This window comes from Grammomys surdaster, unplaced genomic scaffold (assembly GCF_004785775.1).
Source record: "Grammomys surdaster isolate TR1022 unplaced genomic scaffold, NIH_TR_1.0 126131, whole genome shotgun sequence".
NCBI classification, from domain to species: Eukaryota; Metazoa; Chordata; class Mammalia; order Rodentia; family Muridae; genus Grammomys; species Grammomys surdaster.
The window spans coordinates 6,198,307-6,222,462 of record NW_021620939.1 but is presented as its reverse complement, the minus strand read 5'-3'; the positions used below and the strand labels follow the sequence as shown (position 1 = coordinate 6,222,462).

At 50.9% G+C, this 24,156-nt stretch overlaps 1 protein-coding gene and 1 non-coding gene across 2 annotated transcripts; both read right to left on the bottom strand.

The window, feature by feature from the left end:
• Positions 1 to 7,747: 7,747 nt before the first annotated feature.
• Mst1r (macrophage stimulating 1 receptor) lies at positions 7,748 to 21,076 on the bottom strand. The gene is made up of 20 exons (XM_028756662.1): positions 19,734 to 21,076; positions 16,631 to 16,819; positions 16,418 to 16,546; positions 16,084 to 16,254; positions 15,618 to 15,778; positions 15,104 to 15,269; positions 14,860 to 14,996; positions 14,114 to 14,275; positions 13,926 to 14,019; positions 13,571 to 13,783; positions 13,340 to 13,486; positions 13,100 to 13,259; positions 12,828 to 12,932; positions 12,555 to 12,734; positions 12,136 to 12,216; positions 11,766 to 11,947; positions 11,572 to 11,681; positions 11,126 to 11,291; positions 10,598 to 10,734; positions 7,748 to 8,334 (listed from the first exon to the last, which is right to left on the bottom strand). The coding sequence occupies exons 1-20, from the start codon at positions 20,970 to 20,972 to the stop codon at positions 8,076 to 8,078; spliced, it is 4,188 nt and encodes a 1,395-aa protein (XP_028612495.1). The 5' UTR covers positions 20,973 to 21,076; the 3' UTR covers positions 7,748 to 8,075.
• Positions 21,077 to 22,771: 1,695 nt separating this feature from the next.
• Positions 22,772 to 22,875, bottom strand: LOC114612023. The gene has a single exon (XR_003709928.1). It is a non-coding gene; the product is annotated as a U6 spliceosomal RNA (small nuclear RNA).
• Between the last annotated feature and the right edge of the window lie 1,281 nt (positions 22,876 to 24,156).

Here is a 24,156-nt window from a genome sequence, read left to right as displayed (position 1 = left end):
CCAGCCCCCTCAGTGAGGGCAGTGTCCCAGAGGGGGTCAAGGTAAGGTCAAGGGAGAAGAATAGTCAGTGGAGACCGAGGGTTTCCCTGACACTGGGCCCTTTGCTAGAGCAAAGCCTCTTACTACTTTAGTCTAAGAGACAGAAGAGGGTGAGGGGCCCAGGCTCAGCCCCAGGCTCCCCTCCCCTGTGTTCCCTGCTTCCGCTCCAGGGACAGCAGCTCCTTGGCAGTCTCTGCTGCTCCAGATGGTTTTCCTCTGCTTGTGCCTCATAGAGCCCCCTCCCCAGAGCCACATGTCCCTGAAGCCCAGGGCCAGTATCTTGGAGGAGTGGGTATGGGGGTGGTGGAGGTGGAGCCTCTACTCAGAATCTTCAAGTTGGAATGTTCTAGCTCTTGTCACATTGTGTCAGTTTCATCCTGGCCCTAATGCCAGCATATTGCTAGGCACAGGGCTAGGCTGCAGTAGCCATAGTGTTAACCATTGGCAGTTACAAGATGGGGGAATGGTGAGGATCTGGTAGGAATAGGGCCAGCTTCACAATGGGAACATGGCAAGTATGAGACTGAACACACAGTGTGTGTGCTCAGAACAGTACTGTATGTATAGCAAAGACAAGCTAGACAAAGCCCTTGATATGAGTAGACATGTTTTGTTTTTTTTGTTTTTTGTTTTTTTTTAAAAAAGAGAAGCTTTTAGGCTTGATCAGTAACTCTCCTCCCCACACACTTTCTTTAATGGGAAAACTGGGATAGGGAGGAATCAAATCTACCTGAATCATCCCCTTAGACCCAGGGCTACCCTGAGGGTCAGCACAGCTCTGCAGCTAGGGGACAGGTCATTCACACCAGATGACTTCTGGAAGTTCTGCCTTAGGCAGTCAAACCCTCCTTCCTCCGGCTTCCAGGGCTATGATCCCCTCAGGGCCCTCAGTCTTTCCACCCAGGAAACAGGTTTGTGGAGAATGCAGCTGTAGGCTTGTCCTCCTCAGAAGCAACATGTTTTCACAGAGGTTAAAAATAGTGTTTACAGTTGGCTGTGGGGTGCGAGGCTATGTGACCAGGGACTAAGGCTGCCACCGTGCTGCATCTGCACCTTTTTGATTGGCTGCTGGGCAAAGCCTGACTCAGCCACATTCCAGGCCCCTTGTACCACCCTCCCTCTTCAGTTAACATAGGGACTAGGCAGCTTGGATGCCAAGGAGCCAAATTGCTCATCACTGTGCTATGGCTGGGGAAGGTGGGCGAGCCCATGGGTCTGCAGGCTCTCTCAAACACACACATCCTTGCAAAACACTATTCATTAATTTCTGATCTGAGCAAGCTCCTTGGTTTTACATGACAAAGATGCTGGCACCAGCCTCTAATATCTATGTAATCTCAAAGTTGAACTGTACCTGGGAAGAACAGGGAAATGAAGTGGAATGTCCTAGGAGAAACCCTGCCCCCGGCCCCCTGCTCAACTTTCTTGACTGAGCTCATTCTCAACCTCATTCAGAAGTGAGGTATAGCACACACTCACCTACCCCTGACTTTCCAAGACTGGGCTCCTTTCTGAACAACTGTCCTGAAGCCTCCTAGAGAAAGAGAAAGCAGAGCCAGCTAAAGGGTCTGGCCCAGAAAGCAAGCCCTTCCTCCTTATGAAGCAAACATACTTTAGAACTATAACAGTGGCTAGCCTGGGTGGTGACGGCACACACTTTTAATTCCAGCACTCAGGAGGCAGAGGCAGGCAGATCTCTGTGAGTTCAAGGCCAGCCTTTTCTACAGGTTGAGTTCCAGGACAGCTACAGTTACATAGAGAAACCCTGTCTCAAAACCATACTACAGTGTCTTTATTACACTGTAATAAAGTTTAATTATGGCCCATGAAGCAATCCTACAGTTGAGTCATGGAAGTTAGGTTTCCTGACTCTGGACCCATACTGTAGGAACATGAGGTGCTGCTACCACTGGGTGCCACACGGAGGCTATGCAGTAATGAACCTTTCAGGGAGAGAGCCAATAGGCCTTTCCTTTGGAAGCTGCATCCCCAAGCCCCACACTTAAAACTGTGTGTCTCTCGTACCTGCTTCCCTCCTGATAGCTTAGCAAGTAGCTCAGGTTTGGGAAAGGTTTTGTTCTCTATGGGGGATACTAAGCCAGCACCCTCCTAGGAACTTGATGGTACTGAATATGGGCCAGCCACATCATAGTCTATGTGGCCAGGTTACATCGTCTGTCATTAGAATCCTTGACTGTCTGGAACCCATTCCTATCTCATCCAGCTGAGGGGGCAGAGTGAAGAAGCTTCCAGGCTAGGCCCCTTTTGCTTAGCTCCTGGGGATAGTGCCCCTGTGTCGTCGTTGTCTCCCCCCACCCCCCTTGTTTTTTAAATAGTCTCTCCAGGAAGAAGGGCGTCCAATTCTATTTCTGATTCTGGGAAGTGAGGAGGGCCAATGTGTTGCCATGGTAACCTGAAATCCCCTCCCCCAGGCTAAGCCCATTCCCCAGGCTGAAGGCCCTGAGTAGAGGGTGGAGGGTGTAGAAGAGGTGGCAAGGAGGAGCTAAGGAATATGGTTTGAAGGTGAGTCCACAGGATGTCTCCCCTGTAAAGACAAATGCCCAGCTTGCCTTCTCTCTCACGTTCCCCTCACCTTCCAAATGGGCAGTGTGGAAGACTCCTAACTCTTGGGAAGAAGACCCAGTCACCCTGGGAGAAACCTTTCTCCCCTGAGGATCAAGCCGAATGAATCCCTGTCACCCAATAGGCCCTAGGGAATGTGGACAAGTGACAGAAAAGGCATCAAGGTAGGCTTATGCTCTCCCAGGAGTTCTATGGCTCCTAGGTCAGCCTGGTTCAGACCCTATTTTGAGCTCCCTTGTATTCTTCGGAGGCAGCTAGCTCTGTAAAATCCCTGCTTCTGCCCTCTTCCAGTATACCTGCCTTCAGTACTCTGTGCCCTGGGAATGCTCTAGACATCTCAAAAAACTTAAGATCAGAGGCGCCTTTCGATGGCCTCCCAGCGTACAGTCATATACTTAACAGTGGATCAGAAAGTGAGGCTTATTTCCCTGGAGCTTTGTCTCTCGGCCTTGTACATCAGCTTATGTGCTTCTGAGGCTGCAGATCTGTAGTATTAGAGCTGTGTAGGGAGGCCATTCCATCTAGCAAAGGAGAGCCTAGACAAAGGAAGGCTTCTGAAAAGACGCTAACGGTTCTTGTGAGCCAACCCTGTCTCGATGCTGATGGGAAATTGAGAGGGGCCTCAATTTTCTACTTGTGTCCCCTTCACTCCTCTCTGGAAGAGTCCAAGGGACTCCAAAGCCCAGATCATTGGCTGCCCTGCTTATCCTGGCCAGGGTTCCCCCATCTTATGGAGACAAGGCCATGTCGTAAAGGAATAGACACCTCCTTCTCCCTGTCTCACCTGCACACCCCCAGAGGAGGACAGCCAGAGACAAGAACCCCAGCTTCAGGGAACAGAGAGAGGGTGAGGCAAGATAATCCACTAGTAATCTGGGATATGGAAGGCAGAAGCCACAGTGCCGAGAGGATATGGCTTGTGAGCTGTAAGGCACAGAGAAATTTAAATAACAGATGTTTAAACAACCTTCCCTGCAAGCCGCTGGTGCAGTGACCCCTCTGCTGTGATGGGTTGCAGCTTAAAAATAGCCCACAATGAACTGCTCTGAGCCCCAATTGACTCAAGCTTACGTAACTCTGCGTGAAAGATAGCCAGCCGCACCAGCCCAGAAGGGAGGGCAATGCCATAGCCACCCCTGGCTACTGCTCACAGCTGGCTGCTCCTTGCCTCTATGGGAGCAGACCCCAATCCAAGTGCCAGTGTAAGTACGGGACGAGGGGTGCTGCCCGAGGCACACATGGCTTCATGATTACAATGCAGACATCTTCAACCATGTCTGCAAGAGGATTGTGAGGAGATCCTTCCCTTCAGGGACCCTATAAGAAACAGAGCCTGTGGAGAGAAAAGACAAGATAGAGAGACCAGGGTGCCCACTCATTTGGTGGAGTGACTGGAGCTGCTCAGGGTATTCATTTCCCGATTTGAGAAAAGAGGGTTCTTGATTTAATAAAACAGATAAGCAAAACTTATTAATGCGTAACCAGCACTGTCATACAGCCTAGGGACGGTGCCAACTCCTTTGGGGCTTCTGATTCTCCAAGGCACAGCAACATCCCTGGAGAAACGCCTAGCATGGGAGAGGGAGCACTGGCTTCAAAGCTAATTGGATCCTGTGATATTGGTCACCAGCTACTTCTCTGTTAGATCCTATCCTAAATGCCCAGTTGACAACTAGCCACCTAAGCCAACTGAAAGGAAGCAGAGGAGAGAGGTGAGGGTCTCTCTGACATTGAGAACACTGGTTCTCCCGATCTCTCTGCCAGTGCCCATGCTGAGCTCCTTTGATGCTTCAGTAACTTCCCTCAGTTCCTACCAACTGAACTCAAAATAGGAAGCACCGCAAGCCAGGCCCCCTGAGGTCCGATGGAGCAGGGGTAAGAGAAAGCATATTGGGAATTGCCGGCCAGACATCTGGTTCCCCATCAAAGCAGGTCAGTCTACTCAGTGCATGCCTTCCAGGTGCGAGACAGCACTGACACCAGTGGGCAGTCAGGAGGCTGTGAGTCACCGGCTGCTTCCTCAGCCTCAGCTCCTACCATGGTCTCCTCTAGCCTTTATGGGCATTTGCCCCTCAGCCCCACTCAGTCGTCCTAGAAGGAGACAAGACAGAGGGTCGATATGTTTCTGTTTGTAACAGGGTCTCAGGTAGTCCAACCTGAGGGCTTGGACTTACTACGTAGCTGAGGTTGTCCTTGAACTCTTGATCCTCTTGCCTCCATACCCCAAGTGCAAGGATTATAGGTGTGCATCGTCATGCATGACTTGAAAGGTTTGTACTCCTGTCCACAGCTATTGGTGGGAAGGCTAAACTCCAGGCTCTTCAAAGAAAACTCTCCCCCCGCCCCCATGCTACCCTGGTGAGAGGCCTAGGCCTAGCAAGTCTGTTAAGGACTTCTCCTTTCCATTAGTCATTCATTGTACGTGAGCAATGTCCCAGCCACGGCCTAACCTAAACACACACGTACACGCACGCACAGGCACATTCACACAAGAAGAGAGATAGTCCCGCCTCTCTCAGTCAAAAAGGCCATTAAGGGGATGGAGTGATGGCTCAGTGGTTAAGAGCACTGACTGCACTTCCAGAGGTCCTGAGTTCAAATCCCAGCAACCACATGGTGGCTCACAACCATCTGTAATGAGATCTGATGCCCTCTTCTGGTGTGTCTGAAGACAGTTACAGTGTATTCATATATAATAAATAAATCTTTAAAAAAATGAATAAATAAAATAAGCAAATCCTTAAAAAAAAAAAAAGGCCATTAAGAAGCCTCCAAGTAGGCAGTTCCAACTCCTGACACCCTCGATCAGATCTTCTCAACCCGTGATCACTACCCCTTGGAGGGGGCTCACATATTAGGTACATATTACAGTTTATGACAGTAGTAAAACCCCAGCTATGAAGTAGCAACCAAAAACTTTTATGGCAGGCGTCACCAAACATGAGGAACTGTATTAAAGTGTCTCAGCACTCAAGGGTCGCGGGATGAGAAAGCTTGAGAACCACTGCCCTAACTAGACTTGGGACTATCGGAGGACTGAAAACAGAGCTCTGAGCTTGGGAGCTGCTGAGTGTGCTGGGGGACAAAATCCAGTACCCCAAATTACTACTGGAGCTCCTTCCTGGGTAATTCTGACTCTAGAGGGCCCTTTGGCCCAGAACGCTCATGTAAGAGGGGTGACAGCTCAAAGAATTTATTTTACCTTTCTTTTTTTTTTTTTTGTTTTTTTGTTTTTTTCGAGACAGGGTTTCTCTGTGTAGCCCTGGCTGTCCTGGAACTCACTCTGTAGACCAGGCTAGCCTTGAACTCTCGAACTAAGAAATCCGCCTGCCTCTGCCTCCCAAGTGCTGGGATTAAAGGTGTGTGCCACCACCGCCCGGCGTTATTTTACCTTTCAAGTGAGGAAGTTTCCAGCTTAATAGGAAATGTTGGCAGGACTTGAAGCTTCCCCAAGTGACAATCAGACCCCAAGTCCCACATTCTAGCTCTATAGAAAACCTGATGCCCCCTTAGCTTTGCCTCTCTATCCCTTCTTGGGGGGTCCTTTTTCTATGGTCAGTTACCCTTCTTCCAGAGTATAATTACTTTCTAGGGCTTTCTAGTGAACAGATGAGCCAGTGAGGGAATAGCCCTTCACATCTCACAAGCTCACGGCTTAGAGATAAAGGACAAGTCCTTGCAAGCATGCAAAACCCTCCACAATGGGTCCAGGGGCTGCAGCTCTGGGATGCCTCAGGAAACTCCGTTACCTCTCTCCAAGCTTAGGAGCAGCACAGCTGTTCTGTCCTCACCCACATGTGGCCAAGCAGTCAGCGGCCAGGGCCGCAAGGCTGTGGCCTCCTTATCTGTGCTGAGAAGCTGGTTCCATCTGTCTTTCACACCCCGGACCCTCACCTTTACACCCATTTCCCAGCAGAAGCATCGCTTTCTAACTTTGAACACATGGCCTTAGGGTCCTATAGGTAGCAGTCGGGGAGGGTGACAGCTAGAGGGCTGCAGTCCCCAGGAGACACCATTCTGCTTTAGGAAGGAGCACTGGCTCCAAATCTAGGGTTCCACTGTTACAGAGCATTTCTAAGGTACTTCCGGTAAGGAAGCCTTTCCTTCTTACAGACCTAGGAGTCAGCCAACTAGCGGAATGGACAAAGCTATGGGAGGTTTGAGCAAAGGAGAGTTACTATTGGAATCTCTATCTCTTTCCCAGGCTTCCCAGCACTCCAGCCCCTTTGGTAGTCAGAGCATAGGGCAGCGGTAGGAGGTGGGGTTTTCCTCTTCTCCAGATGAACATGCCCCTCTAGCAGTAGCTATGGTTTAATGTCCTTGAGAATATAAATAGCTGGGAAAGCTGGGCCTAGCAAGTGTAGAGCTGACGCCTCTCTGTGAGATCCTCCCTCTCAAGGTTACAAATACAATGTTGGCAGGAAAGGGAGGCAGGCAAGTCCATATACCATGACAGCGTATGTACATGTATGTGTACTACCTAGGGAGCCTAGGAGAAACTGCCAAGGGAGGAAGAGTGGAGTGGCTAGTTTGAACCCTGGAAGAAGCCATCTTGGGCCGGGCAGTGGTGGCGCACGCCTTTAATCCCAGCACTTGGGAGGCAGAGGCAGGTGGATTTCTGAGTTCGAGAGTTTGAACTCGAACTAGCTAGCCTGGTCTACAGAGTGATTTCCAGGACAGTCCGGGCTACACAGAGAAACCCTGTCTCGAAAAACAAACAAACAAACAAACAAAAAACAAAAAGAAAACAAAAAAAACAAAAAACAAAACAAAAAAAGAAGCCATCTTGGATGTTCCATGCTTGGACACTCAATCTACGCCCTTGGATCATCCAACAGTCCACAAGGCCCTATAATCAAATCTGGGCACGTTCATTCTCCCTATGCTCTGAAGTCTTTGGGCTGATCCAGCTCCTTTGTAGACACAGGACCTTTGCATATGCTACTTACTCTGCCCCAAAAATCTAACCAGAATCCTGCTTCTAATAGACTATCCACACCTGAAAGAGCTGCAGCAAAACTACCACCTGCTAGGAGTCTTCCCTCACCGCTCTAGCCATCTCTCCAAAGCAATCCCACATTCCCTCAATGTACCTTTCTTTCACAGCATGTACCATAACTCGTGCTTGAATATTCATTTATTTATTTATTTATTTATTTATTTATTTATTTATTTATAGTGTTTTACACTGTAGTATCTTTGTGATCACTTCTGGATCCTCCATATTCAGAAACAGGTACAAAACAGACATTACATAAATACGTGCTACAAAAATTACACTGGCTCATGCTGGAACAAGGGGCTCAAATGGGCCCTGTTTCCCACCTTCAGTAGCCTCAGAAAGTTAGAGTGGAGTTTTACCTGCTGAGGCTTGTCATAGGCCCAGAGGCAGCTTGGAATTAGCTCAAGGCCACTTAGCAGGTCTAGTTCCTGTGGCCTACTTAGGGCTTTGGTCAAGTGGGCAGAGGTGGCTCTGAGAGAGGCCGGGGCCTTGATGTGCTCCTGTGATGCTGAGGCGAGGACTGCACCTGCTCCAAAAGTACACTCCCATCATCCACTGCGCAGGGGCCTATGTTCACATAAGCTGCGGTCAGCTGCACGTAGTGGTCCCCAAGCAGTGAGGCCACTACCTGCTTTACTTCCAGCACTAGGGCTCTGAAAGTGGGTCGTGCTGCTGGGTCAGCCTCCCAACATCGAAGCATCACCTGGTACCTGTAAGACAAGGGACATCAGGTATAGAGTGTACTCCTACTCATGGGTTCTGGGCAGCCCGATCCCTGTTGAACAAAATAGAGATGAAGACACACGGCAGGGCCTAGAGCCCCATCCAGACACTACTGTCTCCTCTCTTCACTGATGGCCTCTTCTAATCACAGCACTAGGGTCACAGGGTAAACTTGTGAAGCCCTCAGCACATGGCTAAGAGGCTCAGGAGCTAATAGGATCATCACACCTCTTCCAGATAGGGGATAAAATGAAGATTAAACCCTGCACAGAGTGTCAGGCATGGTGGCACACACCTTCAATTCTTGGGTGTACTTGAGAAGTGGAGGGAGGAAGATCAGGATCAGGAGTTCAAGATCAGCTTTAGCTACACAAGGAGTTTGAGACTAGCCTGATCTACATAGTGAGTACTAGGATAGCCAGAGCTACATAGTGGTACTCTGTCTCAAAAACAAACCAACAAACATATACTGAGCCCAGGGAAACGAGCCTTTAATCCCAGGGCTTGGAAGGCTGAAGCAAGAGACTTAGTCTGCATTCAAGGCTAGCCTGTACTACTACACAGAGACCTAGTCTTAAAAACAAAAACAAAACAAAAAAACAAGCAAACAAACAAAAAACTCAGCCGCGAAACAGTCCTGGAAGAATGTAAATGGGGACCGGAAGAGAGGCCTGTGGGCAGCCCTCCAGGGGACTGAAGCAGAGGCTCCAAAACAGGAAGTCGGCCTGCTCTCCTGCATCCTAGAGCATGCCTTGTTGTCATAGGGATGGCATCCTGCCTGGAATTATAATCTAAATGTCTGTGCACAGTATCTTATACAGGTCTCTAACTCTCTGAGGGGAATGTTATAATACCCACTTTACAGTTGAGCAACATGGAGCCCAGCCAGGGCAGGGGCTCTCCCTGAGGAGTGCTCTGCAAGGCGCTACCTGGGCAGGGGCTCTCCCTGAGGAGTGCTCTGCTACCTGGGTCTCCTTCATTTTCTCAGTGGCTGAGAGTGTTAAGTGTTGGAGGCTCTTAGCTTAAGCCTTCCTTTTTTTAAAAAAAAAAAAATTATTTTATGTGTATGAGTATATTGTAGCTGTCTTCATGCACACCAGCAGAGGGCATCAGATCCCATTACAGATGGTTATGAGCCACCATGTGGTTACTGGGAATTGAACTCAGGACCTCTGGAAGAGCAGTCATTGCTCTTAACTGCTGGGCCATCTCTTCAACCCAGGTTAAGCCTTTTTTAGGCAAATGGGAACATATCTTGCCCAATCTCACATCTGCTCACAGGAGACTGCCCATGACCACTGACTGATTAATGCCTGGGATAGAGACCTGGCCCCTTTGTTTCAATTTCAGAAAACTCTGCAGGGCCTGCCCAACTCCAACAGTCCTATAGAATGAGCTCCACCCCTCCCATGCATCACGACTGCCCTCTCCCTCTAGACAAGTCCTGTTTCTCCCCCCAACCAACCCCCAAATCTACCACTGAAGCCCTACCATGTAGAAACAGCCACCATGTACAAACCCCACCCTAATCTGTTCAGAGAGCCTGTCTTAGATGCAGGCAGGCAGAGAAGTTAATTTCCATACTTCAAACTATATATATTAGTAAAACAGATGATAGAAAGGTCAAGGCCAAGATGGGGAGAGCTGTAAGAAAGAGCTACTCATTCCCTTTCTAGAGCACAGCCCGGGACAGGAGTCATCAGCCGCTCTACCTGTGACCTGGTTCTCCCTGTTCTAAGCATGCAGACCTGAGCACAGCTGAGGTATGCCTGCTGATTAGGGAGTCAAACCTACCCCACGGGCACTGATGACACAGCTGCTGCCATCCCTTGGGAATGAGGAGTCTGAACTACACACAGTGAAAAAAAGGCCTTGACAGAGACGCAGAGGGCTGGTGTGGGAGCTGGCAGAACCTTTCTTTGAGGTTAAAGGAGTGGCAGAGATGGAAAACAGCCCCTCTCCCTTTGCATGAATTGGGTGGGAAAAGAGATCTGGGAAACCAAACCACTGGCCTTAACACAGACTCTGAGTTGGAATGCTGTTGCCATGGCAACTGTGAGGCCCTTTCAGAGTTCTTCCTTGCATGGGGGTAGGACTGGTACACAGATGAGTAAACTGAGTCCCAGAGAGACTCCCTTTCCTGATCAACTGAAGGGTCAGACAAAAAACCAGGCAGAAGCTTGGTCTGTTTCCCCCTCCTCATGCCTGGAGTCCAGCCTTGCCCCTCCCCACTTCCTTTTACATACTCACAGTGAATCAGGACAATACTCAGGCTGGGGCAGACGGCGGCCCTGAGCCAGGAAGTGAGAGAGGTCGAAGGGATCGATATGGGGGTAGGGTGGGGCACCCCGTGTTAGTAGCTCCCACAGCAGTACACCGAATGACCACTGTTGGAGAAAAGTGAGGAGACTGATTCAAATGATCACCCCAAGTTTTGGGGCAGGTGGGTCCCCCAGGTCCTCCACTTCTCAGAGTCCTTCACTGGAAATATGGGACACTCCTAGCCCTCTGCCCAGAGCTCATCCCTCAATAGCATACAAGTTCCCCCCTCGTCTCTCACAGCTTCAGAGTTGCAAGCCTCAGATTACTCCTAAGGAACCAATACATTCACAAACTTCTTTTGTCCCGGCAGGCACCAGATCCTATTTCATATTTGTCCAAGGCAAATGAGGTTTGGGGGTTGCCTAACTTGGGGAGTCTCTGTCCTCGGATCATGCAGAAGCAAGCCAAAATACTCTAAGGCCAGGTCAAGCAGACCTGGAGCAGAGGGCACCTTACCACATCGGACTTGGTGGTGAATCTGTAGGTCTGAAGGCTCTCCAGCGCCATCCACTTGACAGGTAGGCGAGCATGGCGCTGCTGGCGAACACTATAGTACTCTTTGTCTAGGATGCCACGTGCCAGACCAAAGTCAGCCACCTTGACTGTGAATGACTCGTCCAACCTGAGGAGAGGATGTCACATGTAGAAACGGAACCCAGCTGGGGCTATAGCTCAGTGGCAGGGCACTTGCCTAAGAACTGACGTCTTACCAGGTCTCGTGCCCACCTATTCCAAACCCTCTAAAGGCCTTAAGAATCATAGTGTCTAACTCTATACCAGAAAGACAGAAAGTGCCTAAGGCTGCAGAGCAAAGGCTGGGTCCTCCCTTAAGGTGGCCGTTAGCAGCTGCAGATCCTCATAATCTGCCCATTTGCTTCACCCCAGTTACTTGAGCCACTCACATGCAGTTCCTAGCAGCCAGGTCTCTGTGCACAAACTTCTGTTCTGCCAGGTACTCCATACCACAGGCTACCTGAAGGCCAAAGCTGATGAGGTCCTTCACAGTGGGGTTCTGGGGGGGGTACAAGGAGACTGGTGAGCATGGGCAGAGGTGGGTGCCGGCTGACACCTCCCACTCTGGACACTGAGCACTGACCCTCTGAGGGGATCGGATGAAACGAAGCAGGTCTCCGTGGCGCATATAGGGCAGCAGCACGAGGGGAAGGCCCTCTGGGGGTAGCATGATACCGATAAGAGCCAGAATGTTTGGGTGATGTAGGCCACGCATGAGCAGCCCCTCCCGCAGGAAAGCCTCCACCTCCTGTACCTCCGTGATGCCTGTGGAGTAGCATAGGTCAGGCCAAGCAAGGGCAAGAAGGTCCTTTACAAGGGTCAGATGGAGAGAGACAATGGGGGCGAGGGAAGGTTCCACTCTAGGTTCACTTAATAAAGTGGCAGCATAGCAGGAACAAAGGATCTGCAGCCTGAGGTGACCCTTCTACCCACCCAGCCTATGCCTCGCTTACGGCTCAGAGACTTGATGGCACAGTGGATCTGATTTTGAGCCTCATCTGTATATTCTCCATGGTAGACAACACCAAAGTGGCCTAGAAAGAGCGAGATGGTAAAGAAGGACTCGGTGCCCAGACTCACAGCATGCCCTTTATAACTAGCAACCTAAGAACCCCAAATGTGACATTAAAAACAAGCGGCAGCCCAATAGTGGGGCCATTTATAGTCCTCTGATGCCCACTTTCCACACCAGAAGCCACCGAAGAGCAAACTCTCCAAAACCTTGTTCCAAAGATGACCACATGGGGGCTCAGAAGTTTGGTAGCCTCGAGGTCACACAAGTTAGTGAGTGGGTCAATGTGGGGACTGCTCCAATTGTCTTGAGCATGCTCCTCCTATGCCCCTGCCCCACCTCCCAACCTGTCCTCCACACCTTTGCCGATGACCTGGTCAGTATGGACGACCACTTGCTCATGGGGAATCAATACGTCCTTGACCTCGGCTAGGAGGGTCCTATCCAGGTCCTGGAGCCGGATAGACTCTGTCCGCAACAGTGGGACACTTGTCCCATCCCTACTTTCTGACGATTCTTCATGGTTGGGAGCTCTGGAAGCTGTACCATCAATGTCAGAGAGTGTTGTAAGGGAGAGGATGAGCACCTGTGGGGGGGGGCAGGCCCTGGCGTCTACCGCCCCCACCATCTCACCAAGGCCGCTTCTGTAGTCAGAATCACAGCGAAATACAGACAGGGGCATGGTTCTGGGAGACCGATCTAGGGATGCTGCCAGGTCATCCATGTTGGGGGCAAGGACTGTGGAAAGATAGCCCATGGTGGTGAGCCTCTCCACGCTCCTGGGGGCCACGTCCCACTGAGGACTTGTAGGAGACCCTCACAGTGTGGAGACGGAAGATGCCACTGTTTTGGGGGAGTCTACTGTTAGGCTTAGTCTAGATGGATGTTGGATGTTGGGAGCTCACCTCGTTGCTTTTTCTGTCTTCGGGAGTTAAAGACCAGCGCCATGGCCAGCACAGCCACAAGCAGGATCAAGGCCAGAAGAGCAATAAGGAGTGTTCCCTGTGAGGCCTTGCCTGACCGAACCACTTGGCCCAGGATGTGACACCCACCATCTACACAGACCTGAAAGCAGATGGCAGTTTAAGCCCAGACTGCAGTCCCCCTGCTCATGGTTTCCTGAGAGGGCCAGCTGTGTCACCTACCTGCAATGGGACACCATCCTTGCCAAGTTTCAGGGAAGGGGGCAGGGGACAGATCACCACATCTCCCCGGAGTTCATGTTGGCAGACCTCACCACCTACGGTCATGTTCACAGTCACGCAGTCTGCCACAGCGCCCAGCCCAATATACTGCAGAGACAGACATAGGTATCAGCCAGAGGCTGGACTCTACCGTCTCATCTTCCGCTGTCCCCGCCTCCTCTTTAAACCTACCTCAACCTTAACTGAATGCTCTTCAGGCTTCAGTGGGACCAGGCCAGCTCTGGGTAGACTGGGTGGGGGCAGGAAGCGAAAACCAGGCAGCGTGAAGCCAGCGGCTCCATCCCCCCAGATGCTCAGATTCCCTGTTGCCCACCCCTGAGGGTTTCGGACCACATATTCGGGCAGGCGACACTGAAGCTGCTGTTCCAGGAACTGCCCTGCACACTGCTGAGACCAGCATGAAGGTAGTTAGGCAACTGGCCAACCCCTGGCTGCTCCAGTCTCCTCAGCCCAGTGTGAGGTGAAGTTGGACATCAGGGGACTGGTCCAGCTTTCCTCCCTCCTGTTCATCACCCGTTCTGCTTACCCTGTTCTTCACTGTACTTTGACCATCATGGAATGATAGTGCTAGGTGCCATGCTGAAGTCAGATGCTGGCCATGGATGATGACATGAGAGCCACTGTGGGAAAGGGTAGGGTGGTGGGTTTAGAGGGCTCGGGGAGCTTGCTCTCTCATTTCCTGGAGGCCAAAGTAGTCAGAGAGGTGGAACTTACCTGTAGCCACACTTGGGACTGACGTCCAACACAATAGGGTCTTCCTTGTAGTGAAAGGTCCAGGAGCCAGGCACCTCAGCACCTCCTATCTGCAGATGAAGGGGTACCCTGGCTGTGCCAGATCCAGGAGGTGTGACACATAAGATCTGTTCCTCACTGACCCTGCAGGAATGAGGGATCAGGCACAGGGACACCTTCTTAGGATGAGCAGGTTCACCTCCTCCAGGGCTTACTAATTCCTTCTACTTCCTCTGCTGGCTGTCTTTCCCATCCATCTACACTCCATGGGACTGGAGACAGGATGCTCCCAGTAAGACCTTCAAGAAGGCAGGGAAGTAACAAGTTCCTGTCCCCTTGGCTAGAAACAGTGGGCTCTGTGGTGGGCTCTCTTGTCTCTGGGTTGGAGGGGACAGCAGCTCCCTTTTGGTATTGACCCCTACATTGACCATGTGACTGATTCTCTTCTCTCCACAATGGCAGTAACTAGGTACCCACCTGGTGAGGCTCCCTGGGTGGGAACAGAGGAAAGAGTCTCACGAGGAAGGGACTGCTTGGTTGTCTCCATCGGGGACAGGGGATATAGGGACTATGTTGTACCTGAGACTTGAGGAGACCTTAGGCAGCAGTCAGGAGGAACCTAATAGAGTCCCTCAAACGTCAGGCCACCTCAGAATGCAGATACCAGTTGGAGTCTCACAAAGGGTAGGGTCCTGTGGCTTCCCATAATTTTACCTGATAACACTTACTGTTCCAGCCGGCACTGCGTTCCATTGATCAACACAGCTCGGCTAGTGCCGACAGACAGGCTCTGGCCTTCAAGGGTGAGATAAGTACCCCCAGCCCGTGGGCCAAAGTCAGGTTTTATAGATGTCAATTCTGGCTCCTGAGAGGATGTGGAAATGGCTCAGCTGAAACAAACCATTCATTCCAAGCCCACCCTTCTTGTACCACCCACTGACCAAGGGCAAAGACCAGGTAATGTGGCCTCACCATGAAAGAGAAGCCTTCCTGCACAGAGACGCCTTCCACTCGGAAGTGCTTGCCTGCTGGCATGTCAGTGATGAGAAGGCTGATGTTTGTTGTTCCCACAGTCTGGGTGACCAGGGGCTCCAGCTCACATTCAAGCTCCTCTATGAATTCCTTGTAGGACCTTGGCCTGGGACACCAGGAAGGGCACCATGTTGGGAATCGTGTAGGGCTGGCTACATGCCTGCCATAAGTCATGAGGCTTCTCTGAACCTCAGAGTAGCGTCTCCACCCATGCCCTCTTCTGAAGGCGGACAGGACTGTGTGGGACAGTATTGAGTGGGCTAACCTTGTCTAGTCTACAACTAAATGGACAAATAGAACACACACAGGCTCAAAAAGGGACAGAGATATCTCAGACACAAGGAGGCAAAGCCATTATAGCTTGTCTCATATCCTTCACAGAACAGAGTCTCACAAATGAGGGGACACTTGGTCATACTCATCAGGGATAAGGAAAGCAGGGACCATGTTATACCTATGGCTTGAAGAGTCCTTAGGCAGCAGTCGGCAGGGACTTTGGCCCACAGTGATCTGGTGTGTTCCCTCAGGTACTACACCATCGGGTCGCAGGTAGAAGTTGGAGCCGCATAGTGTAAGCCTCGTCGTACCTCTTAGAGGTCCGCTGTGAGGATAGAACTGAAATGGAGAGAACAGCCCAGGGTTTTGTGCGAGGTTGGACTCTCAGCCCCACCTCCTTCCCCAAGAGTCCCCTGCCATATCCCTTGCATATCTCACATTCCAGCCATTCTGGGTCACCTGCTAGCCCCCATCAGACTTTTCCTACCTCCCAAGTTTCCCATGTGTCATCCCCTCTGATAAGGATGCCCTCCTTATGGGTATGTCAGACCTGAGGAAGATCATGGTCAGGACTTTTTGACACCCCCACCTCACTTCGTCCTGCTTGTCCCATGGTTACTGTGCCCTGCTGGGGGAAGCTGTACCTCACTGATCTCAGGTGGACAGTGGTCCTGTTGCCAGGAGCCTGGACACTCCTTCTGCCGGCCACACCGGTCCCCACACCAGCCACATCCCATGAAGCGCTGTGCTCTCAGGCAACGCCAACAGGTGAGAAAATGACGACAGCCAGGGCCCTGGATGGGCACCTTGAAGACCTTAGGGTGACAAACAGGTGGGTCTAGGGATGGCTAAAGGTGGGAACTGGGCCCTGTTAGTCCTCCTGGTTCCTTTATAGATTAGAGAGGTAAAGTCTTCCTATCAATGCCTCTTGTAGCTCCCATTACCCTGAACCCTAAGTTCTGACCCTGCACACCTCACCTGGTCCCCAGAGACAAAGAGTAGGTCATTCCCAAGGCGACTGATGTCCCGATGAACAGGCTGTCCGCTGCTGCCCAGGGAGAAGTTGGACACATACAGCAAGTAGTTGAGTGACCTGGCTATCTCCACCTGTTGACAGGTCAGCTATGAGAAAAATAGTAGGGGCAGGGGACAGGAATGCAGGACCAGATGATTGTGGGGTAAAGGACCTACCTGTAGGACACGCCCATCTGCAGTGCCCATATGGGCCACTGTAACATTGCCAAGGCGTGTCACATGCAGTGCAGTGACCTTCACTGATCCTAGCAGTCCATTGAAGAGGTCCACACGTGTGAAGCTATCATAGACCCTTAAAGGGAAGTAGTGGCAACGGGAGATGGGGCTGGAGGCCTCTCCACCAGGCTGGGCAAAGGCAAAGGCGGGGAGGAGAGTCAGAGGTCAGGCCTGGGCATTGACTCTTGGGGGCTTTTATCAGTATATTAGCAATCCCAAACTGTAATACTCACTGTGCTTGACTAGAGGAGGCTCAGAGCCTGCCCCTTGTCTACAACCACCATGCCCGTAGGCTCCTGGAAATAGCAAGGGCAGGGAAGAAAGGGGGCCCAGTCTAGAAAGCCAGATCCCCTACTTCATGCCTTACCGTGCTATGTCCAGTCTGGTGACCCATTATGGAATCTTGTAGACCCAACCCATCCACACATCTATTCATTTATCCAAGGCCTCACAAACCCTTCAAGATCCAGGGTACTCTCTCGCCCCCTGTTGGCTCCACTCTGCCTCTGCGCATGCATCTTAAAAAATGTTCCTTCTAGGCTTCAGTTTCCCTACTTGTGTAGGGGACTGAATTCTGAGGTTAAGTGGCTTCTCAGGGTTGGCAACATTGTTCCTTTCCCTAGGACTCCATAGGTCCTACCTACACCTTCCTCAGGTACAACAACAACAGCAACAATAATACAAGGCCCTATGACCTGAATGGCAGGTTAAGCCTCAGAAGTTTGGAAGACGTAAACCTCTCCCTGGCTTTTAGCCAGGAGTGTTGGGGGCTGTAAACTCTTAGGACAGAATTGTGAATGGTCCTGGGAAAGTAGGAAGCCAGTGTATGTATTTAAGACACTGGGACTGGATTAGAGGCACAAGAAGGGCCAGGAGAGCCTCGTTCAGAACCTCATTCAGGTCACACAGATTTAACCCATTCCTGGACCTCAGTGATAAGCAGAACCTAAGATGGGGAGGGGCAAGAGGAAGTGATGTTGAGTCTAGACACCCCACCCTATCTGGGTCTATATCCTGCTTGGGTGGGGCCTGGAACCTTGTCATAACTTGAGAAGGAAAGGTGCCTGGCCCTAGCCAGAAGCTTGCCAACTGTTTTCACCATGACTCAAGCACAGGTGGGGCTCTGGCGTTAAGGAGTTAGTAGCTCAGGTAAGCACACGCTCTTGCTTACTTGTCTCTACACCCTGGGGTCTTTGATTTGGGTCCTAGGATTAACTAAGGTCCCTATCCCTGAAAACACTTGCCTTCAGTGTCCCATTCCTCAGAGATGCCCCACACTCAATCTGAATCCAGACAGGAGTCTTTAGATCAGCCATTCTGAGTATACTCAGAGGCTGGTGCTACAGTGGTTTGCTACTTAAACTCACTGGACAAACAATGATTTACATATCTTCAGAGACTTGGCATACCTCCATACCTAGAGCCTATAGGCAGGGCCCAAGATTAGTTCTCCTGGTGCCTGGCACGATGCAGTCACAATCCACTCGCCACTAGTTAAGCTAGGAGAGGTTCTGATTTCCTGTCTAGGTTCAGACCAAATGTTCTTGCTCGTAAGACTTCTCAATCTAAATATACTCAGCTGAGGGTGAGGGGCTAAAGGTATGGCAGAGGCTTAGCATGGGTGAGGCCCTGGATTTGGTTCTTCAAGTTTTAAAGAAAAATGACTTTTGACTGCAACACTGGCTGTAAATCTTGCACCTCCACTAACAGAAGCTGGAAACAAACGAGTCAAGAGTATCACAGCCATGGGCCAGACCTATGGCACACGCCCAAGAACCTCCCTCCTCCAGAGGCTGAAGCAGGAGGATTACAAGTTTAAGAATGGATTGAGTTTAGAGAATGAGTTCAAGGCCAGCCTGGGCAACTTTAGTGAGACTGTTTCAAAATTAAAATTATCAAGGGAGAGGAGAGGGGCTGGAGATACAGCTCAGTGGTAGAGCATTTGACTAGCAGGTGTGAGGCGCCAGACTCAACCCCCAGTTCCTAGTATGGCCAACAGGGGTGTTGGGGGGGGGCAGACAAAAAAATTGTCACAGCAGAGCCAAGGGCACTGGGTGGCCAGAGACTCCAAGAATGTGACTGTGAGGCCACTCATCCAATGCTCCATTCAACTTCCCCCACTAACCTCTCAATAGTCTTAAATGAGACTATCTGACTGGCTGCAAGGAGGTTACCACTAAGTTAAGCCGCTAGCCCCTCAGTAGCATTTTAAAGACATCCTGTTTCCTGTTTGTTTCTTCCTGACATGCTACACTACCAGGTATGAGACCTCCTATCTGGGGCAGGGCCTTGGCTACAGTTACAAAAAGTCCAGGGTGGACCAATCCCAACCATCCCCTCCCACGCCTTTATTCATCCTCAATTGCTTATTGTTGCTTGCACAAGACTGGGGTGAGGCTTCCCAGAACTTTCTAGAGCCAAGCTAAAACTGCCTTTCCACTATACCCCAGATTTTTCCCATAATGACTGTGGAGAATGGGTTAGTAAATCACAGATCACACAGGCTCCCTAACAAGCCTCAGGACTTCCAGGATTCCCTGGAACCTGACGGAGTTGGGGCTGGGACAGAGAGGAGTTCTCTGGCAACCTTGCCAACCTCTCTTTGGAAAGCAGAGCAAAGCAGTGCCTTCATAGAAAAGCGAAACTATGTGGGCAAGCAGCTGTGAACCCTTGTGTCTGTGAGAATCTGCCCGTGTGGTTTTGCCTTTGTATATATTTTTCTCTGTGTTTCTGAGGGTCTAGGAGATAGACAGGTTGGAGGGGAATTTGGAAGCTGTGCCGACAGAAGTAACAGTGATGTAGGCTCTTCCTCACACAACCACAGAAACTACCTTAGAGAATCAGTTGTCAGGAAGGGTGACAGCAAATTGAAGCAGCAATAGGCATCTGCCTCGTGCTGGGTGAGCTTCTAGGATGGCTGATAATTTGTCTGCCTTCCCTTACTGCCTTCTCCCACCCAGGCCCTTTCAGAAATAGCAAGGAAATGGCCCGGATTCAGCTCCACGGGGTACTCACAGGTCAGGGGCCCGCTCTTTCTGCTCACCGGATTAGGACAAAAACTGGGCGTCTGGAAGAAGTCAAGGCCTCTCGACAAGGGGGAAGAAGAATTTGAAGAGTGGCAGCAATTTTCTACACCCTCTTCGATCAGCATGTTCAGACGGTAAATGGGGAAGGCACACACAACAGACTTGGGACCCATGCCAGAGGCACCATCCTTGACAGGCACAAAGACCCCAAAAAGCACTTCCTGGCCCTCTAGAATGTTCAGCTCCACAGCCAGCTTGGCATCCACTGGAGCAGAGTGGGCTGCCTGAAGCACTGGGTAGGGCTGTACGCTCTCTGGGGCTCCACTGCGTCTCCGGCGTTTAGGTGCAAAATGACAGTCCAAGACCAGCTCCCGGTAGTCACCAATCTCTGGCTCTACAGCATTGAGCCGGACCAGTCGTGTTTGCAAGGCACTGGGAGGGCTTGTGACACTGATGGGTTGTACAGTCAGAAAGTAGACAAAGTCTCCTGAGTGGAAGCTGTACACGTATTTGATGAGGTAGGAGGCCAAATATTTGGGCAGCACAGACAGCGACGGAAAACCTGGTTGGAATCCAGAAATATCAGACTTTAGACGACGGATGGACACTGAGCGTGGGCTAAAGCTAGCGGCCAACTCTGGGTCTAGTGAAGATGCCACATAGAAGTAGGAAGCATGGCCCTGCTCCACCACAGTCACACGAGTGCCCAGGGGGCTAGCCACACAGTCCGCGCAGGCCTCAGGCTTGTTATTGTTTGCTGAGAAAAGGCAGGCTGGAGCTGCCAAGTGCAGGACTTTCCCGCGAGGCTCCAGCTCATGCAGGAAGCAGCGGCCCTGTAGGGTTGAGCCACAGCTGACCAGGGCTGGCAAACCCGGTTCCATCACTAGCACCAGTGTGTCTGTGTCCTTTGGTGGTCCATGAGGGCCTGGACCACAGCTCTCACAAGTCTGGCAGGCAGGGTCCCCGATAGGGCCAGTGGTCAGGTTCTCTATATACTGCAGGTCAGGCCCAAGCACGTGCAGGCAATTGCGTGTGGCCACAAACACCGCACTATTTTTACTGTCCTCGTAGGCTGCTGTGGCCTGTACCCGGCCCCCCGCGGAGAAACTGGGGACCACGTACTTAACACTGAAGTCTCGGGAGGCTGCGTAGGGTATTCGTGGGCACTGCCAGTCCAGGTTGGTGGACGCCGCCAGCAGCCGCAAGAGAAGCATCAGCAGTAGAGAGGACTGTAGCAGCAGCAGAAGCAGCCCCATTGAGCTGGGGCCCCTTGGGAATCCCAGAAGGTTGAGGACTTCACCGAATCAGATTCAGGGTCCAGGGTCCGAGCTGAGACCAGCGTTAAGCAGCGGTACTGAAAGTCCCCAGGCAGCTAGCTGACCCACTCACTGCCCTGGTCCCTGGCAAACCCAACCTTTCTCCCTGTCCTGTGGTCTGAGCACCTGGCTGTGGACCCACGGCACGATCACCTCACTAAGGGCCCCAGCTGCTGCTTCTAGCCGCCTCTGCCACAGTTACTTGGATCAAAGTCGAAGGGAGGTGGGCCCCGTGGGTGCGGCAGGGCTGGGGGCGGGGCTATGGGCGGAGCCCTGTTGAAGCTGCTTTCTTTCCAGCTCCGTCTGACTCTTTCCAGCTGTGAGAAGGCTGTTGTAGTGACCTGGGAAGGAGTATTCCTGAATCATCCTATTCCCCCACAACCCACCTGGTTGATGTTAGAACGGTGCAGGACAATCTAGCGCCTCTCTCCCCACGACCCTCATTCACAAGAAAACCATCAGGCATTCATTCACCTTGTGGGGAACGGAGACCAGGAATGCACTGGACAGAGTGATGCGGGGGGGGGGGGTGTTCCAGAAAGGAATACATGGAACATACCTTTTGTGGTCAGAGACAATCGTTCCATATGCTTATTTTGAGAAGTGTCTGAGGAAGGTATGTTGTAACCTGTCCTGTCTGCCAAGAGCCATCGGGGTTAATGGAGTATGCCACCTCGCTCCCGGGTGGATAATAGTTAGAGGCAACTTCTGTGAAGACCTAGCCCTCTGGCTCTGATCCTGTCACTGTGGCCTCAGCATGTAAGGGGAGGGTGACTGTGGTAAATGCCTCTCCTCCAGTGCCCCAATATGGAAGAGGTGTGGCCTCTGACTTCTGGGGCACTTCTGATCTGCTCTGAGCCTTGCTTTGTGGACCCAATGTCTCTGAAACAAGAACATAGTTCTAGGTGGTTGGATCCCGAGTCCTTTTTCTAGTATGAGTGAATGAATGAAGCCCATTCTGCTTTGCCATCTCTGTTACCTGGGCCTCAGCCACTGTCTCTTGGCAAGAGGTCTTTTTCAATACCTGAGGGTGACGAGCAGGAAGAGATATTCTTAGCCGGGCAGCTTCCTTAGCTCAGTGAACCTGGGCCCTAGAGGGCTCTTCCCAGGGTGGTCATAGGCAGTTGTGAGTCCCAGGGCAGCAGAGGACAAGAGAGCTGGGGAGGGAGGAGCTTAACAGGATTCAGTCCAGCCTGGGGAATTCTACCTTTCCTACTCCACGCCCAGGACAAAACTTCACTGCCTGCTTCCCCTTTCTAACATGGCCTTAACAAATGCTTCGTCTCCCTTCGTCCTTTCATAGCTGAGATGGTATTATCCTAGGACGCCTTTTCTTGTTTGTTTTGTTTTGTTATTTAGAGACAGGATTTCTCTGTGCAGCCCTGGCTGTCTTGGAGCTCATTTTGTAGACCACATTGGCCTTGAACTCAGAGATCCACCTGCTTTAGCCTTCCAAGTGCTAGAACTAAAGGTGTTTGCCATCATGCCCAGATTTATTTATTTATTTTTTGTTTTTTTATGTTTGTTTTTGTTTTTTTGTTTTTTGTTTTTTTGTTTTGGTTTTTCGAGACAGGGTTTCTCTGTGTAGCCCTGGCTGTCCTGGAACTCACTCTGTAGACCAGGCTGGCCTTGAACTCAGAAATCTGCCTGCCTCTGCCCCCCAAGTGCTGGGGTTAAAGGCGTGCGCCACCACCACCCGGCTCCATGATTTTTTTTTAAAGCATCATTTAAAATCATCAAAAGATATGGAACACTTTACAGAGCTATGAGTCATCCTTACACAGGGGCCATGCTAATCCTCTCTGTATATTGTATATAAAAAAAAGGCCTTTTATATCCAGCCTGTGGAAAATGCATCTCATGGGCCACCAAGAGCTTGGGCTTAATACACATTCCCAACACAGTTAGTTTGTGCTCTTCCTCCATCCCCAGGGTAGGACTGCCCAGCTCAGAAATGAATAAATAACACAAAGCAAACCATGGCACCCTTCCAGTATTCCCCATGGTTAACATGTCTAAAGATAGTCATGCAGAGAAAACTGAAATACTCTCCACACAGCGTCCAGACAGGGGCTCTTGTGAATGTTGTCTTGCCTCCAGAGATTATGAGACATTTCTGGGCACGGGGGGGGGGGTGATGGGGAGGGGGAGAAGACACACATTTGGTTGGCTTTGCCCAATCCACTTGGAGGTGGAAGCAGTCATTAGTTGGTTCTCTGCTGCCACTATGTGGCTATGATGGTGACTGCACCCAGGACAAAACTCCATTGGGGGTAGAGGGTAGATAGGTTTCTCAATTGTGGAGCCCACAGGAGAATCCCTTAGTTATTTTCATCTGTGGGTTCGGCAGGACCTTCAAGGAAAGCATGAAGCCTGCACTCCCCTAAGGTAAGCTCACTGGGTTTGGCCTATTTGTCTTAGGGCTTAAACTATTCTGGTATCTTCTCACCAGTAAAGAATGCTAGCCACTTTGCCCTCCAAGGGCTCTGACCTCTCTGAACACCTCTGAAGGTCAGGACTAGTTTCTTTCTCCAATCCAGAAATCACATTAGTGAAGTCAGGGATTTCTCTCTAACTACAACATGACCACATCAGATTGTAGCTCTAAGCGACTTGCCTGCTGTAATTTCATCTGGATGTTGAAAATCCCTGGACTTGTGGACTCTGCCAGTTTCACTGCAGAACAGTTTTTATCAGGTTCTCTTTCCAAATGTGGGTGCCTCTGTTAGGAATACCTCCTTTACTTGCCTGTTATCTTATCCCTGAGCTCCAAATAGGCAAACCCCGCACGCCTAGATGCCTACTGTCCTAGGTACACATGCCTGTCTCTGACCCTCTTTCCTCATTCCTGATCAGAATCAGTGCTGAACTTCAGAAGCTGAACACCTACACGTGCTAGAGTGGCTGCCAGAGCACTTAGGGCCTAACTGCTGATCTGAACAGCCAGGGATGTCTGTCTTTTCCCAAAAGGTTGATCTGAAATCCCTGGTCAAGAGCAAAGTGAAGAAAAGCACCCAATAGCTAGGAAAGAGGCCGGGGCAGGTGTGCAGTGTGTGCTTCTGAGGCCTGTTGCCTGTTAATTCTTATACAATCTAGACTGAAACCAGAAACAACGATTCTGCTG

Bases quoted from the DNA above. Each gene is read 5' to 3' on its own strand.
- Mst1r (XM_028756662.1), bottom strand. From the start codon at position 20,972: ATGGGGCTGCTTCTGCTGCTGCTACAGTCCTCTCTACTGCTGATGCTT. The intron at 12,217-12,554 runs GTGTGGAGGACA...CGCTCTTTCTAG, and splicing joins TGACCAGGTCATCGGCAAAG to GCCACTTTGGTGTTGTCTAC. The intron at 8,335-10,597 runs GTGAGTATGTAA...CTTGTCTTACAG, and splicing joins GAGTATTGTCCTGATTCACT to GTACCAGGTGATGCTTCGAT.